General features: G+C 40.9%; 1 protein-coding gene across 1 annotated transcript in view; it reads left to right on the forward strand.

Annotated features, from left to right (window-relative positions):
• The first annotated feature begins 711 nt into the window (after nt 1-711).
• DPYSL3 (dihydropyrimidinase like 3) overlaps nt 712-15,308 on the forward strand; it is a 121,677-nt gene continuing 107,080 nt past the window's right edge. The window contains exon 1 of the mRNA XM_023227007.2: nt 712-1,304. Within this exon, the coding sequence (XP_023082775.1) occupies nt 924-1,304 (381 nt within the window). The 5' untranslated portion in view covers nt 712-923. The remainder of the gene's footprint in view (nt 1,305-15,308) is intronic.

Raw genomic sequence — 15,308 nt, forward strand, 5'->3', positions numbered from 1 at the left:
AGAGAGAGAGAGAGAGTGTGTGTGTGTGATCTGAAATGTAATTGTGTGTGAGGCAAATTAGGGGTGGTAAAAAGCAAATTCTAGAGTATTATATAGAAACCAGGAAAGGGCTTACGTGAGTCAAAGGGCTTTTGTGACTCTCAATGAAGTAAGAGGACTTCTCTCTCAATCTGTGTGTTTGTGTTGTGTGTGTAAGCCAATTCAGGACTTTATGTGAGAGTGTGGGTTTGCAAGGCAGATTCTAGAACTGGGTGTAATTGTGAGTGTCATCCTACAGATCAGGATGAGGCAAGTTCGGGGTTCTGGGTAGGATTGTGAGTCTGTAGTAAACTTGAGTTTGTATGTGTTAGTTGTAAATCGGGACTTGGCTTTGAGATGAATCCACCTGGGTCAGCTGGGTTTTTGTGCATGAGGGACGTCAGAAAGCTTTGTGTTTGTGAGGCAAACTAGGGAGTTAGTGTGGGTGAAGCAGTCAAGTGCTTGAGTGTGAACATTTCTAAGACGTCTGAATTGCATGAAAGTGTGTGAAGCAAGGCTATTGCGCGAGCGGGCAGTGTGCGCCTGTGTGTGCGTGTGCGCGCGCGCCAAGTTTGGTTTGTGATTGTGATGGGCACCGACGCTGCGTCAGCCCGGGAGGCCACGTTAGGGTTGGGGGTGCGTGAGGAGGTGCGGCCGGGCGAGAGGTCCAGCGAGCGAGCGAAGCGCGCCGCTACTCCGGGCCCCTGCGCCGCGCGCGCAGGCTGGTTGTGTGGCTCTGTGGCTCGCTAGGGACAGGCAGGAATCGGAGCAGCACTGCCGCCTCTGGCGCGAAGGCTCAGGCGCCTCCTCCCGCCGCAGTCACTGTGGCTCGGCGCACGCTGCCGGCGGCTGCCCTTTCCGCCTCTGGGGAAGAAAAGCCCGCGGGCCGCTTTCGCGCTTGAACCATGGCCTCGGGCCGGAGAGGCTGGGACAGCTCCCACGAAGACGATCTGCCCGTGTACCTGGCCAGGCCGGGCACCACGGACCAGGTCCCGCGGCAGAAATACGGCGGCATGTTCTGCAACGTGGAGGGCGCCTTCGAGAGCAAGACGCTGGATTTCGATGCCCTCAGCGTGGGGCAGCGGGGCGCGAAGACTCCTCGGAGCGGCCAGGGCAGCGACCGAGGCTCAGGGAGCCGGCCCAGGACCGAGGGGGACACCCCGCGCAGGGGCCAAGGCCGGGAAGAGAGCAGGGAGCCCGCGCCCGCGTCTCCCGCGCCCTCCGGGGTGGAGATTCGGAGCGCCACCGGCAAAGAGGTGTTGCAGAACCTCGGCCCCAAGGACAAGGTAAGGGGGCCCCGTCACTTCCCTGCTTGCCTTCGTTCCTTTCTCCAGCCCTGGCCGCCATGGCCCGGGCACAACTTTCTCCAGCTCACTTTGCACGGGGCTGGGGGACCAGGAGGAGAAAAGGGGCGTCCTCCACTGAGCTCAGCGCGACTTCCTAGCCGAGACCCTGGATTCGCTGGTGTCTCCACTTGCAGCATCTTCGTGCAAGCGCGGAAAGAATGCCCAGGTTCCCCTGCCTGGAGCCGCGTCCTTTACCCCTGCCTCCTCGCCGCACTCCTGGGCCATCCGTTCTGGGTGGGTGTGTCAGCCCGGGAAGGCTTAGTGATTTCCAGCTCTTCTCTCTGTATGAGTAGCCAACAGCACAATTGTCTTGCCCCACTCTGGCCCTAGATTAAATCTCAACCCAGGTCACCAGGGCAGAGGGCAAAGTGATGCTGGGAATATGGGGGTCATCTCCATAGTGCCCGGATGAAAGTACAGGAGGGGCGGTCTCCCCTCTGAGTCTTCAAATATCAGCTGTCCCTGAAACTTTTGGGTGTGGAGCCTCTAGACTAAACACGCAAATCTCTCTCGATGCCTCGCTTCTGTCTTAGCACGGCATTTCACATCTGTGTTTGTAAAGAGTGTATTTGTGTACACAGCTTGGCACAAGACCGGGTATCAAGGGGTCCAGCTGCCTCTGCAAGAATAGCATTATATTTTAGAAAATAGGCGAGAGTATTAAGAGTGCACATTAAACTAGCATGAGATGCAAATTCCCTGCTGCTCTTAAATGTGCCAAAGCCAATTTCTTCTCTATGTGTATTTTTGAGAAACTTATGTCACACTGAACTGACTGAAGGGATGGCATTGAAATCTAGCTTGCCCTGATTTATGTGTCTATTTCATAGAGAATCAGAGATGTAGTTCAGAAATTGCAGGGCCTGGCAGGGCTGGAGCCTTCAGAGTTCAAACTGAAGCTTTCAGCTGGGGAATAATAGTAATCAGATGCCCTCACCCTTGTCTAGGTAATGGCCGCAAAATCCATCCACATGTATTGTTCTGCACTAATATGGTTAGGAATAATAACCTGAAATGGAAATGTCTGCCTCAGAGCAATTACAGTTAATGCTTATCTAGGTTTTAGTTGTTTTTCCATTAAAATGCAATGAGCTAGTGAAAGAACAGCATCTCTCTCCACTGTTTGATTTTTGAAAGTTTAGACAAACCAACCAACCAGCCTTTAACTACTAAGACCACCAGGGAAAATAAGTGTTGAAGTGAGTGCTGTTCGAGGATACCACTTGGAAAACAATGTCGGTTTCCTCTGGAATCATTCATTTAGTTTGTGATTTTCACATCATCCTTTTAGTGTGTGTTTCCCCTAAGCCTTTGCTTAGGGGAACAACGTTTTAGGGAAAACTTCTGATATTTTGCAAATGTTTTGGTTGATACCTAAACTGAAGAAGAGATATATAGAAAGGTTATTCCTTTCTTCATGTCTGAGTTGATCCGTATTGAAATGTTCCCTTCCTGACTGGAAGGGGCGGGAGTAGTGATGGAAAAGGTCGGTAACAATTGCTGTGAGTCAGTGCTATTCCCTTTGCTGAAACACCCCTGATGTAAGCCAGATAATATGCTGGGTTTGCAAGATTTAAGAATGGTAACTAGAGAAAGGGAAAATATTCCTCCTTTAAACCTAGCAATTCTGCCGCTTTCCTCCCTTTTGCAAACCCTATACTTTTGGCTACTAATTGAGAAATAATAATACAACCTAAGCATCAGCAGGATTTCTAGTGCTACATAGTTATTTGTAAGTTTGGGTTTGCCATCTGCTTCATCCAGGCCATGTTATTATCTCTAATTTGGTCGAATCACACTGTTAGAAGAGACCACAGAGGTTATCAAGTTCTGAACTTGTTGTTTATTCCCTTGAGGGTAGAGATTGTGTATTTGGATTTATCTGTGTGGCTACAATGCTTGGCACATTGGAGGTGCTCAATAAGTGTTTGATACACTAAACCTCCTTAATTAAACCATCTATTTTGCCACATACCTGGCAAAATGATCATCTGGCCTCTGCTTAAATACAACCATTGTCGGGAGCTCACTACCTCATGAAGCAACTTTTTAGGCAACTTTACTTAAAAAAAAAATTAAGCCCAAATCTGCCTACCTGTAGTTTCTACAAATTATTCTTAGTTCTGACCTCTGGAAATATAAGGGTAAATATGTTTCCTTATTCTGAGACATTTTAATGATTTTTAGGTATGTGCACTCTTGTATCTGTCAGAAAAGGCTGGGTGATGCCACAGTAACAAACAACCCCCAACTCTCAGCAGCTTAATAAAAAACATAACAGCATATTTCTTGCTCCTATTTGTCCAGTGTGAGTCAACAGGAAAGCTCTATTCATTATTGTGGCTAATTTGATGGAGGCTCCATCTCTACAGGTCTGTGAATAGTATGTGGCAAATTGTATACACACTTAATTCCTTGCTGAAGTAATGAACATGATGTATGCTCACATTTCATTGGCCAAAAACCATGTCTATACTCAGCTTCAAAGGAATTGGTGGAATACAATCTCGCCATGATCCTGTAAGACTAGAAAGTTTTGGCAAATAGCTCTAATACCTCTCCCAGATCTGGAGATGAACTAATGGAGTGAAACCTGTCCCAACCTTTACTAGTTATATGACTGTAAGCATGTAACTTAGCCTTTGGGTACTTCAGTTTTCTCCTGTACAAAATAAGGATAATGGTGACTACTTTGCACATAAGTATTCAGTACATATTAGTTATTACTATTACTCTTCAATTTTTACTGCCCATTATATGTATGAGGGCAATTATCTCATTCTCCCTAAATTTCTTTCTTACCCTTATTATTCCTAGCTTCTTCAGTTTTTTCTTGTATGAGCCTTTTACCATTCTGATTTCCTTTTCAAGTTATATTATATTACATATTTTGTAAATATTTGTCTCAAAATACAGTGCCCAGAACTGAATACGTTGCTTCAGATAGGATATGGTCATGGCAAAGTGCATTATGCTACTTAATTTTTTGGACATTTATGGAACATATGCATCTGTGACTTACTATCGTCTCCATGACAAACACCCTGTCATTCAAGCTTTCAGAAACTTTTTTTCATGTAAGCTGCTGTTAGGCCAGGATGTTCCCCTTCTATGCTGGTACAATTTAATTTAAAACAAACCACCCCCCAAAAAAATTTAACTGTAGGATTTCATTTTTCTTCCTTCTATAATATTTATCACTATCTTAGCTTATTTTTCTATTATATCATAATAGTCTTAAACCTTAATTCTATAATACAGCACTCCTACTGCCAGCTTTGTACCATTTGTTGATTTGATAGTAAGTACCACCTTTTGAACACTTTATCTGTGCCTATCCTAAATAGTGCTCAAAAGGTCGTTTCCTCACAGAAAATGATTATGCAGATAAGGACATTGAAACACAGAGACTAATTGTTTAGTCCCAAATCACATAAATAATAAGTGAGGGGAGCCAGAATTCACAATCTGATTTTTCTGATTCCGGAGTCTGTGTTCTTTCCCAGTGGGGAGGCTGCTTCTTTATTTTAGTATGACCAGCCTGACCATTGTGTCAGCTCTTGACATGTCAATATTATTCAGAGCAAGGACAGATTGTCCTGCCACACCTCTAGAACCCTTCTTCAATTTTCCCACCAGCCCATTACACAGGATACTTTGAGACCAGTTGTTCAACCTTGGAGAACAGTTGCTGCAAAATCCTTATTCTTTCAAGTTGATTGCAGAGCTATCAAAAGATATTTTTAATGTCTTGGTAAAATCAAAATATGCTTTGTGTCTAGCATACCTAATTAGTAACTTCTATCTTAATAAAATGAGTTTATTTCACAAATTATGATGAGGTTAAATAACAAAAGTGTTTAGCAGAATAAAAATATAAAAATGTAGGCCAGGAGCAGTGGCTCATGCCTGTAATCTCGCACTTTGAGAAACCGAGGTGGGCAGATCACTTGAGGTCAGGAGTTTGAGACCAGCCTAGCCAACATGGTGAAACCCCCGTCTCTACTAAAAATACAGGAATTAGTTCGGTGTGGTAGTGGGCACCTGTAATCCCAGCTACTCGGGAGGCTGAGGCAGGAGAATCGCTTGAACCAGGAGGCGGAAGTTGCAGTCACCCAACATCACGCGACTGCACTCTAGCCTGGGCGACACAGTGAGACTCTGTCTCAAAAAAAAAAAAGAAAAGAAAAAGAGAAAGAAAAAAAATAAAGTCTCTGAGCGCAAAATTCCAGGTTTGAGGTACCACTAGATGCTAATATAGTGGTTCTAAATTTATCTATAAACACCTTCTTAAATTGTGTATTTAGAGTTTTCTCATAATAGGCATTTGTGTTACTAAAATCCTCAGCATTCATGTTACTAAAATCCTCTGTGGTTGGCTTACACAACTTTTCATTTATAATTTTTGATACTAAGTGCATAGAAAAGCAATTCTAAGTGAAAAGTATGTATTTTTCATCATTTCTCAAGATGCTTTTCCATGCACACAGAATTTTCCTAGCAGTAAAAAAGTTACTAAGAGGAAGACAATTATGATATGGTCTGCCAAGAGCAAATTGTATCATAAGGACTTTGTCATCCAGCAAAAACAAAGTAATGACATTATGATTACAGGGGTTTTTATTGATAACTTTCTATCAGGAGTCTTGGGTCATTTCTAGTTTCCTGCTTCCCATGTGGGCCTCTTTTGTGCAAGATGTTTCCTTCGTGAAGTTGGCAGGGGCCCTGGGTGCAGAAGGAACAATCTAGAAACAAATGAGATGTGGCTGTTACCTTTTTACCATTTGTCATTTGTCTTGTTTTTCCTGGGCTAAAAGTTTTCAAAATGACTCAGAGAAATTGATGTTCTCCTCCTTATCCTGCACAATGGGAGACAGCTGGAAATAGAATTCTAGGCTTATATAAAGGCCTCGCTAGCTATCAGAATCCAAACTCTGGCGTGTGAATGAATTTTATAAGGCTTCTCTGACAAACAAAAGTTTGTACCAAAGCTAGGAAAAAAGGCCTCCTGCTTACCTGGCCTTCAGACCACACTTGAACGTGGGAGTAGGTTTCCTTCCCCAAACTTGGAAGTGTTTGTGACCTTGCAGAACTTTGGTTTAGTTTGACAGTAGGCATTTGAGGAACATAAAAAATATGCCTTCTCAGTAATGCTGCGATTGGCAGAGTTCCCTCAAAGTAATGGTCCCTGGAGACAGGGTTTTGCTGACAGCTCTTGTAAGTAATGTTTAAGACAGCCAGAACACCGTCTCTGATGACTTCAGTCAGTGACTCTTACAGCTGATTCTCCTGGTGATTTATTTCCACTGGGCGTTATCCCGACAAGTAATGTTTCTACGAGACAGGGAGTAAAGCTTACAAGGAAGAGGAAATCTGTCTGAGGAGGATGCAATCTGTGACTGCAAATGGAGGCAGAAGGTCCGTTTAGGTGTGTGAGCACTTTTAAAATTAAGCTTCTAGGAGAATGTAACATTAAAATATGTTTGTAGCAAAGAATAATATTGCATTCAAAAAACAGTTCTACTCCATCAAAGAACATATTAGGCAAAAACAAACAAACAGAAAATCAAAGTGGATAAAGTATTAGCAGTCTCAGTTTCCAGACCTAACCTTTACCCTGCTGTACAACTTGGGCGAGTTACCTCCCTTCCTTTTGAGCTATAGTTTCCTTCTTTCTAAAACAAAGGGGCTAGACCAAATGGTCCCTATAGTAATGGTCTTCTTGTAAACTTTCTTAATTGTGCATCTTTAAACAAACATTTTTTGAGCATGCTCCATATTCCTTGTGTGTGTGTGTGTGTATATGTATACACATATGTGCATATACATAAATTACATATGGAAATATCACACTAATATCTTATGACTGGTTGGGCACTGTGGCTCATGCCTGTAATCCCAGCACTTTGGGAGCCAAGGCAGAAGGATTGCTTCAGCCCAGGAGTTTGAGACCAGACTGGGCAACGTAGCGACACTCGGTCTCTAAAAGTAATTTAAAAATTAACTAGGCATGGTGGTGCATGACTGTGGTCCCAGCTACCCAGGAGGCTGAGGTAAGATGTTTGCTTGAGCCTGAAAAGTTGAGATTGCAGCCAGCTGTGACTGGAAGAGGCGACAGTGAGACCCTGTCTTTAAAAAGAAAACATCTTATGATCATCATAAAATGTAAATAAAAAATCTAAACTAAAAAAGAAGAGATACAAAAAACCCAAATATAAATTATGGTTGTTTTCCTTTATCCCAGTGGCTTGTCTTGTCCAACCAATTGGGTGAGTGCTTGGAAGTCTATGATCTCTAGCCTGATAGATAATAGTCAGTGGTTCTAAGAACTTAGTCATTAATGAGTCCATTGTCAAGAGTTCTTCAGTGATAGATGCCCTTTTATTGAACAATTTTTGGGAGACCGTTCAAAACTGTTGAAGGCTTGTGATGAGGCTACAGACCAAGTGCTGGTTAGTGCTCAGCACTTTTTACAAATATGCATGTGGAGATGGGCCGATAGCTTGTGGCTAGCAAGGGAGTCTCCATGTCTCCCTTTACCTGCTGATTTTTGTCTTTACTCATTTTTGCAAAATGCATTATTAAGCCCCAGCCATGTAGGTGCACAATGAAAAACAAGTGTTGGAAAAATGAAGATATACCAAAGAGATCAGCAGTAAGAAAACATAAACATCATTTTCTCATCATCTTCTGGAGAAAACTGCCGTTAACCTGGGAGTGTATTTTCTTCCCATCTGTGTGTGTATAGTGTGTGTGTGTGTGTGTGTGTGTGTGTGTCTGTGACATGCATTTTTTTTTTGCCAAAATGAGGACATGCAGTATTTCTATGTTTAATTTTTTTTATCATTTAGTATGGTCTGAAGGTTTGTGTACCCCCAAATTCATAGGTTGAAATCCTAAGCCCCAAGGTGATGATACTGATTTGGTCATGAGCATGGAGCCCTCATGAATGGGATTGGTGCCCTTATGAAAGTGGCCCTAGAGAGCTGCTTTGCTCCTTGCACCAGGTGAAAGCTGGCCTCCACCAGAAACTGAATCTGCCTTATCTTGGGCTTCCCAGTGTCCAGAATTGTAAGAAATAAATTTATTATTTATAAGCCACATCGTTTATGGTATTTTGTTATAGCAGCCTGAGCAGACTAAGATATCACCTTTTTAAAAAAACAAATAAGTTTGAATTTTTAGAGCAGTTTTGGATTCACAGTGAAGTTAAGAGAGTATTTCCCATATACCCCTGTCTCCATAAACACACAAGCTCCTTCACTGGCAACATTCCCCACAGGAGTGGTAGATTTTTACAACTGATGAACCTACATCGGCACATCATTGGCCAGATGCGGTGGCTCACGCCTGAATCCTAGCACTTTGGGAAACTAAGGCGGGTGGGTCACCTGAGGTCAGGAGTTCGAGACCAGCCTGTCCAACATGGCAAAACCTCGTCTCTACTAAAAATACAAATATTAGCTAAGTGTGATGGCGGGTTCCTGTAATTCCAGTTACTCAGGAGGTGAGAGAATCGCTTGAACCTGGGAGGTGGAGATTGCAGTGAGTGCAGATCTCAATACTATACTCTAGCCTGGGCAACAGAGCAAGACTCTGCTGGGGGGGTGGGGAAGAGAGACACGTCATTATCACTACAAATCCATAGTTTACATTAGGTGTTGCACATTTTATGGGCTTGGACAAACATACAATGACAGGTATCTACCATTGTAATATCTGATAGGAATTAGTTTTACTGCCCTAAACATCCTCTGTGCTGTCTCTATTCATCATTCTCTTCTGTCCCAAACTCCTGGCAATCACTGATCTTTTTACTGCCTCCATAGTTTTGTCTTTTCCAGAGTGTCATATAGTGGAAATCATACAGTATGTAGCCTTTTCAGATTGGCTTCTTTCGCTTAGTAATATGCACATATATTTTCCCCACATCCTTACATGGCTTGATAGCTCATTTCTTTTTCTTGCTGAGTATTTGGATGCACAGCAGTTTATTTATTCACTTACCTGCTAAAGGATATCGTGGTTGCTTCCAGGTTTTGTTGGTTATGAATAAAGCTGCTATAAACATTCATGTGCACATACGTTTTGTGTGAACATAAGTCTTCAATTCATTTAGGTAAATACCAAGGAGCACTGTTGTTAGATCACATGGTGAGAGTACATTTAGTTTTCTAAGAAACTACCAAATTGTCTTCCAAAGTGGTGCTACCAATCTGCATTCTTACCAGCAATGAACGAGTGTTCTTTTTGCTCCACATCTTCACCAGCATTTGATGTTCTCAGTGTTCTGGATTTTGGCCATTCTACTAGGTGTATAGTGGTATCTTATTGTTGTTTTAATCTGCAATTTTCCAATGACATATGATATGGAACATCTTTTCTTATGTTTAGTTGCCATCTGTGTCTATTAAGCTCTTTGGCTCATTTTTTAATCGAGTCGTTTGTTATCATTGAGGTTGAGGTTTTTTGTTTTGTTTTGCTTATTGTTTTTTGGTTTTTTTTTGAGACAGAGTCTCGCTCTGTCGCCCAGACTGGAGTGTAGTGGTGCTGCCTCGGCTCACTGCAACCTCTATCTCCCAGGTTCAAGCGATTCTCCTGCCTCAGCCTCCCGGGTAGCTGGGATTGCAGGCATGCACTACCATGCCCAGCTAATTCTTGTATTTTTAGTAGATACGGGGTTTCACCATGTTGGCTAGGCTGGTCTCAAACTCCTAACCTCAGGTGATCTGCCCGCCTCAACCTCCCAAAGTGCTGGAATTACAGGCGTGAGCCACCACGCCTGGCCGTTTTCATTGAGTTTTAAGAGTTCTGCGTGTATTCAGATAATAGTTGTTTCTTAGATATGTATTTTGCAAATATTTTCTCCCAGTCTGTGGATTGTCTTCTCATTCTTTTGACAATACGTTTTGCAGCCCATACATTTTTAATTTTAATATAGTCCAGCTCATCAATTATTTAGTTCATGGATTGTGCTCCTGATGTTGCATCTAAAACGTCATCACCATACCCAAGGTCATCTATGTTATTTTCTAGGAGTTTTATAGTTTTGCACCTTACATTTAGGTTTATGGTCCATTTGGAGTTATTTTTTGTGAATGGAAGAGATCTGTGTTATGATTCTTTTTGCACGTAGATGTCCAGTTGTTTTAATACTATTTGTTGGAAAATTATATTTTCTCCATTGTATTATCTTTGCTCCTTCATAAAAATCAGTTGATTACTTGTATGTATGTCTACTTATGTGCTGTTTTGTCCAAGTTTGTCTATTCCTTTACCAAAATTGTACTGTCTTGATTGCTGTGGCTTTCTCGTAAGTCTTAAAGTTGGGTACTGTAAGTCTTCTGACTTTGTTATTTTCCTTCAATATTGGCTGTTCTGGGTCTTTTGCCTTTCCATATGAAGTTTAGAATCAGTTTGTTGATATCAACAAAACAATGTGCTAGAATCTTGATTGGAACAGTGTCGAATCTAAAGACAAGTTGGGAGGAACTGACATCTAGACAGTATTGAGTCTTCCTGTCCATGAGCAAGGAATATACTCCCTTTATTTAGTTCTTCTTTGACACCTTTCATCAGCGTTTTGTAGCTTTCCCTATATGGATCTCGCACTTTTTTTAGATTTATACCTAAGTTGTACATGTTTCTTTAGATTTCTACCTCTTGCAGATGGTTTTCTAGGTTTATACCTAAGTATTTCATTTCCAGGGTGCTAATGTAAAAGGTTATATGTTTTAATTTCAAATTTAACTTGTTCAGTGCTAGTACATAGGAAAGCAACTGACTTTTGCATATTAACTTTACATCCTGCAACTTTGCTATAATCACTTACTAGTTCCTGAGGGCTTTTTTTGCTCAATTCTTTTGGATTTTCTAATAGATAATCATGTCATATGCAAAGAAATACAGTTTGTTTCTTCTCTCCATGTCTGTATAACTTTTATTTCCTTTTCTTGTCTAATTGTGTTAGCTAGCACTTCCAGAATAATGTTGAAAAGCAGTGGTGCACCATATACAAAGATTACCTCAAGATGGATTCAAGACTGAAATGTAAAACTCCAAACTCCAAAAACCCTGGAAGACAACCTAGGCAATACCATTTAGGTCATAGGCATGGGCAAAGATTTCATAATGAAGGCACCAAAAGCAATTGCAACAAAAGCAAAACTTAATAAATGGGATCTAATTAAACTAAAGAGCTTCTGCACAGCAAAAGAAACTATTATCAGAGGAAACAGACAATCTACAGAATGGAAAGCAAAGGTCTAATATCCAGCATCTATAAGGAACTTAAACAAATGTACAAGAGAAAACCAAACAACCCCATTAAAAAGTAGGCAAAGGACATGTGTTCATGTCCATTACACTTTCAAAAAAAGACATACATGCAGCCAATAATCACATGAAAAAAAGCTCAACATCACTGGTCATTAGAGAAATGCAAATCAAAACCACAATGAGACACCATCTCACACCAGTCAGAATGGCTATTTTTAAAATTACAAAAAATGACAGCCATTGGTGAAGTTGTGGAGAAAAAGGAATGATCATACACTGTTGGTGGGAGTGTAAATTAGTTCAGCCATTGTGGAAAACAGTGTAGCAATTCCTCAGAGACCTAATGACAGAAATACCATTTGGCCCAGCAATCTCATTACTGGGTATACACCCAAAGGAATATAAATAATTCTATTATAAAGACATATGCACGTGTATGTTCATTGCAGCACTATTCACAATAGCAATGACATGGAATCAACCTAAATGCCCTTCGCAGATAGACTCGATAAAGAAAAGAAAACGTGGTACATTTACACCATAGAATACTATGCAGCCATAAAAAAGAATGAGATCATGTCCTTTGGGGAAACACGAGCAGAGCTGGAGGCCATTATCTTTAGCAAACTAATGTGGGAACAGAAAAATGAAATACCACATATTCTCACTTGTAAGTGGGAGCTAAATGATGAGAACATATGGGCACACAGAGGGAAACAACACACACTGGGGCCTATTGGAGAGTGGAGGCTGGGAGGAGGGAGAGGATTGGGAAAAAATAACTAATGAGTACTAGGCTTAGTGGTGAAATAATCTGCAACAAACCCCCATGACACAAGTTTACCTATGTAACAGACCTGCACTTGTACCCCTGAACTTAAATTAAAAAGAAAGAAAGAGAGAGAGAGAAGAGAAGGAAGGATACAAAGAAAAGTTGTGGTGAAAAAGTGTGTCTTTGCCTTGTTTGTAATCTTAGTCGGAAAGCTTTGAGTTTCTTACCATTAAGTATGATGTTAGCTGTAGGTTTTTTTTTTTTTTTTTTTTTTTTAACATATTCGTTATCAAGCTGAGGAAGTTCCCCAATCTTCCAATTTTTTTTTTTGGTCATGAATGGATATTGGATTTTGCCAAATGCTTTTTCAGTATCTATTGTTAAGACCATGTGATTTTTCTTCTTTAAACTGTTTGGATTATATTATGTGTAATGTAATGTGATGGAACTTGCCTAGATAAACTCAGCCTTGCTGAGATAAACCTTTGTGGCTATGGTGTATAACTTTCTGTATACATTGTTGAATTCAACTTGCTAATATTTTGTTGAGGATTTTTGCATCTTTGTTCATTAGTGATACTGGCCTGTAGTTTGCTTTTCTTGTGGTGTCTGTGTTAGATTTTGGTGTGACAGAAATGCTGGTCTCAGAGAAGGAATTGGGAAGTATTTCTTCTGCTTCTATCTCTGAAAGAGATTGTAGAGAATTGGCATAATTTACTCCTTAAATATTTGGTAGAATTCGCCAGAAAATCCATCGGGGTCTGGCATTTTCTGTTTTGGAAGGTAATTATTGATTTGATTTCTTTAATAGATACAGGCTTACCTATTCAAATTTTCTATTCTCGTGTGAGTTTTGGCAAACTATGCCTTTTGAGGAATTGGCTCTTTTCATCTAGTTTATCAAATCTGTGGGTATACAGTTGTTTGTAATATTACTTTATTATTCTTATTTTATTTTATTTTATTTTTTGAGATGGAGTCTTGCTCTGTCGCTCAGGCTGGAGTGCAGTGGCGCGATCTCGGCTCACTGCAAGCTCCGCCTCCCGGGTTCATGCCATTCTCCTGCCTCAGCCTCCCTAGTAGCTGGGACTACAGGTGCCTATCACAATGCCCAGCTATTTTTTTTTTTTTTTTTTTTTTTTGTATTTTTAGTAGAGACTTGGTTTCACCGTGTAAGCCAGGATGGTCTCCATCTCCTGACCTCATGATCCGCCCGCCTTGGCCTCCCAAGGTGCTAAGATTATAGGTTTGAGCCACTGGGCCTGGCCTCTTTTATTATTCTTTTAACATCCATAGGATCTGTAGTGATGTCCCTATTTAATTTCTGATATTAGTAGTTTGCATCTTTTCCCTTTTTTTCTTTGTTAGCCTGGCTAGAGACATACCTATTTTATTGATCTTTTTGAAGATCCAGCTTTTGGTTTTATGGATTTTCTATATTGATTGATACTCTGATTTTTGTTTTTAGAAAATAAATGTATTTATCTATTTATCATTTTAAAAAAAAGAAATCTTTTCTTCTGGTTACTTTAATTTGCTCTTCTTTTTCTAGTTTCCTAAAGTGGAAGTTTAGATTACTGATTTTAGATATTTCTTCTTCTTTAATACATGTATTCAATGTAATAAATTTCCTTCTAAGCACTGCTTTAGCTACATCCTACAAATTTTAATAATTTACATTTTCATTTTTATTTGGTTGATTTTTTTGTAATTTCCTCTTTGACCCAGTTGTTATTCAAAAAATACACACACACACACACACACACACACACACATATGCACTTTTTTTTTTTTTTTGAGACGGAGTTTCACTCTTGTCACCCAGGCTGGAGTACAGTGGGGCCATCTTGGCTCACTGCAACCTCTGCCTCCTGGGTTCAAGCAATTCTCCTTTCTCAGCCTCCCTAGTAGCTGGGATTACAGGCACCTGCCACCAAGCTTGGCTAATTTTTGTATTTTTACTAGAGACGGGGTTTCTCCATGTTGGCCAGGCTGGTCTTGAACTCCTGAGCTCAAGTGATCCACCCGCCTCGACCTCCTATAGTGTTGGGATTACAGGCATGAGCCACTGCACCCAGCCAATTATGTTGTTTAATATCCACGTATTTGGGGGATTTTTCAGCATTCTCTTTGTTATTTATTTCTAGTTTAATTCTATTGTGGTCCAAGAGCAGCTTGCATGATTTTATTCTTTTAAATATGTTAAGATGTGTTTTATAGCCCGGAATGTCACTTCTCTTGTTGAACAGTTTATCTGTGCCTCAGAAAAATGTGTAATCTGCTTTTGTTGGATGAAGTAGTCTATAGATGTCCATTTTATCCACTTGATTGATAGTGTTGTTTAGCCCAACTATGTCTTCATTAATCTTACTAATTTTCTGCCTGCTGGATCTGTCCATTTTCCTTCCTTTCTTTTCCCCTCCCTCCCTCCTTTCTTTCTTTCTTTCTTTCTTTCTTTTTTTTTTTTTTATTATACTTTAAGTTCTAGGGTACATGTGCATAACGTGCAGGTTTGTTACATATGTATACATGTGCCATGTTGGTGTGCTGCACCCATCAACTCGTCAGCACCCATCAATTCATCATTTATATCAGGTATAACTCCCCAGTGCAATCCCTCCCCCCTCCCCCCTCCCCATGATAGGCCCCATTGTGTGATGTTCCCCTTCCCGAGTCCAAGTGAGCTCGTTGTTCAGTTCCCACCTATGAGTGAGAACATGCGGTGTTTGGTTTTCTCTTCTTGTGATAGTTTGCTAAGAATGATGGTTTCCAGCTGCATCCATGTCCCTACAAAGGATGCAAACTCATCCTTTTTTATGGCTGCATAGTATTCCATGGTGTATATGTGCCACATTTTCTTAATCCAGTCTGTCACTGATGGACATTTGGGTTGA

The sequence above is a fragment of the Piliocolobus tephrosceles genome, chromosome 4 (assembly GCF_002776525.5).
Source record: "Piliocolobus tephrosceles isolate RC106 chromosome 4, ASM277652v3, whole genome shotgun sequence".
Classification (NCBI taxonomy): domain Eukaryota; kingdom Metazoa; phylum Chordata; class Mammalia; order Primates; family Cercopithecidae; genus Piliocolobus; species Piliocolobus tephrosceles.